At 40.3% G+C, this 2,501-nt stretch overlaps 1 protein-coding gene across 1 annotated transcript in view; it reads right to left on the reverse strand.

Annotated features, from left to right (window-relative positions):
- Window positions 1-2,501, reverse strand: part of treh (trehalase (brush-border membrane glycoprotein)) — a 15,167-nt gene that overhangs the window by 3,031 nt on the left and 9,635 nt on the right. The window contains exon 12 of the mRNA XM_037678315.1: window positions 991-1,102. Coding sequence (XP_037534243.1) covers window positions 991-1,102 — 112 coding nt within the window. The remainder of the gene's footprint in view (window positions 1-990; window positions 1,103-2,501) is intronic.

The following is a 2,501-nucleotide window of genomic DNA, read 5'->3' on the forward strand; positions in this document are numbered from 1 at the left end:
ATAGGAACCACATGTGAACCACACTTGGACCATAGGAACCACATGTGGACCATGGAACCCCCACCTGGACAATTGAAACTACACCTGGACCATAAAGAACCACACCTAGACCATAGAAACTACACATTGACCATACAGACTACACTTGGATCATAGAGACTACACCTGGACCATAGGAAATGCATGTTGACCACAGGAACCACAACTGGACCAGCAATTTTGTGTTTGTCACTTTCCTGTCCTCTATAAGCCACTCCAGTTAAGGCAGAAAACTAGAATAGAACTGGAGTTTTTCCTTCCCACTGTCGCCATCATGCTGCTCTGCATGGAAAACTGTGACAAAGTGAAACTTCAACACCATCTGCAGCTTCGTTTGGCAACTTTTACTAACTGCTGTTTCAGGGAGTAGAATGTTTTTGAACAGAAACTGAGACGACCCTTGTTGTGAAACTGTACTACAGTAAAAAACAACAATTGAATTAAAATGATCAGAAAAGTAGCTAGAAGCTCAAACTAACAAAACAGTAGCTTGAGGCCAAAACTACAGAAACAGCAGCCTAAGACTAAAGCTAAAAATAAAAAATGTGTAGCTTTAAGCTAAAACAAGCAAGACTTCTAACAAAACAATAGCTTAAAGTGTAAACTAGTAAAAAAGTAGCTTAAGGTTGAATTTAGCAAAGCAGTAGCTTAAGGCTAAAAGCAGAAAAATGCTAGTTTAAAACTAAAACTAGCTGTAGTATAAATAGTTTAAATATAATTTAAAAGTATGAAAGTTACCAGAAGCAAAATTCATAAACGTAATGTTCTGATCAGGCCAAATGTTTTGATTTATGGATGGTTGAAAACAGCTGAAAGTACGCCCAACAAAACCGTTCAGATGAAACTAAACATAAAAACTTAATTCTGCTCCGACTAGTTCGACTCTGATGTCGAGTTACATAAAACACAGAAGCTGAATCATCTTGCAGGAACACGCTTCCTGTTTCCCACCTTCTATGAGCATGTGCTGCAGAGGAGGCCAGGCGTTGGGGTAGTCCCACTGCTGCCCGGAGTCCCGCAGGGATGTCGGGACACCGTTGGGGAACTCGAGGGCCCCACTGCCCTGAACAGAAACCAGAGAAACAAGAGCATCAAAGCTGGGTGGTGCGTGTGCACCATCTGCTGGACAAACTGAGCAGTTAGTTGGAGGTGGATTTAAAATGGAATGATTTGAGCAAAACTTCAGAGCTGCACAGCTGCAGAGCTGCACAGCTGCACAGCTGCAGAGCTGCACAGCTGCATCTGTAGATGCGTGAATAACGAGGCCGGATGAAACGTGAAGTTTTTTCCCCAGTGAGGAAGATGGCTGCATCATCACCTCATCAGATCAGAGGCTTCTCTCCTGAACGCTCAGCTCAGAGCAAGACGGCTCCAGAAGACGGTCCAGATGTTTCGCTACACCGATTCTGATTAAGATCATAAGTTTCTAATGCAGCTGTGACGCAAAGAATAATTCAACTGAATGGAATAAAAAGCAAACATACAAGGGGGGGGGGGGGGGGGGGAGCTGTTTTATTCCCCATGTTTTAGGATACAACAATGTGTTTTTGTAACTTTATACAACTCTGATGGATCAACATGTTTTAGACTGATTCAAATAGATTTTCATACATATACCAAACCAGTATGTACCTGGTACAAAGAAGACTATTACAAAAATGAAAGTACCCTGTACTTGCAGAGTACATAACAGTAATTGGCATGTACTGGTAAAGTCTTGCGCAAGTTACAGGTACCAGGCACATACGTGGTATCTTTTGGACATTTAACTGGTAAGTACCACGTACATAATAGATATTTACCCAGTAAGTACCACGTACATAATAGATATTTACCCAGTAAGCAGCAGGTACATGTTGGACATTTACCCAGTAAGCACCGGGTACATATTGGATATTTACCCAGTAAGTAGCAGGTACATATTGGACATTTACCCAGTAAGTAGCAGGTACATATTGGACATTTACCCAGTAAGTAACAGGTACATATTGGACATTTACCCAGTAAGTAACAGGTACATATTGGACATTTACCCAGTAAGTAACAGGTACATATTGGACATTTACCCAGTAAGTAACAGGTACATATTGGATATTTACCCAGTAAGTAACAGGTACATTTTGGATATTTACCCAGTAAGTAACAGGTACATTTTGGATATTTACCCAGTAAGTAGCAGGTACATATTGGATATTTACCCAGTAAGTAGCAGGTACATATTGGATATTTACATAGTAAGTACCAGGTACATTTTGGATATTTACATAGTAAGTACCAGGTACATTTTGGATATTTACCCAGTAAGTAGCAGGTACATATTGGATATTTACCCAGTAAGTAACAGGTACATATTGGATATTTACCCAGTAAGTAGCAGGTACATATTGGATATTTACCCAGTAAGTAGCAGGTACATATTGGATATTTACCCAGTAAGTAGCAGGTACATATTGGATATTTAC

The sequence above is a fragment of the Nematolebias whitei genome, chromosome 6 (genome assembly GCF_014905685.2).
Source record: "Nematolebias whitei isolate Nwh7 chromosome 6, NemWhi1, whole genome shotgun sequence".
Classification (NCBI taxonomy): Eukaryota; Metazoa; Chordata; class Actinopteri; order Cyprinodontiformes; family Rivulidae; genus Nematolebias; species Nematolebias whitei.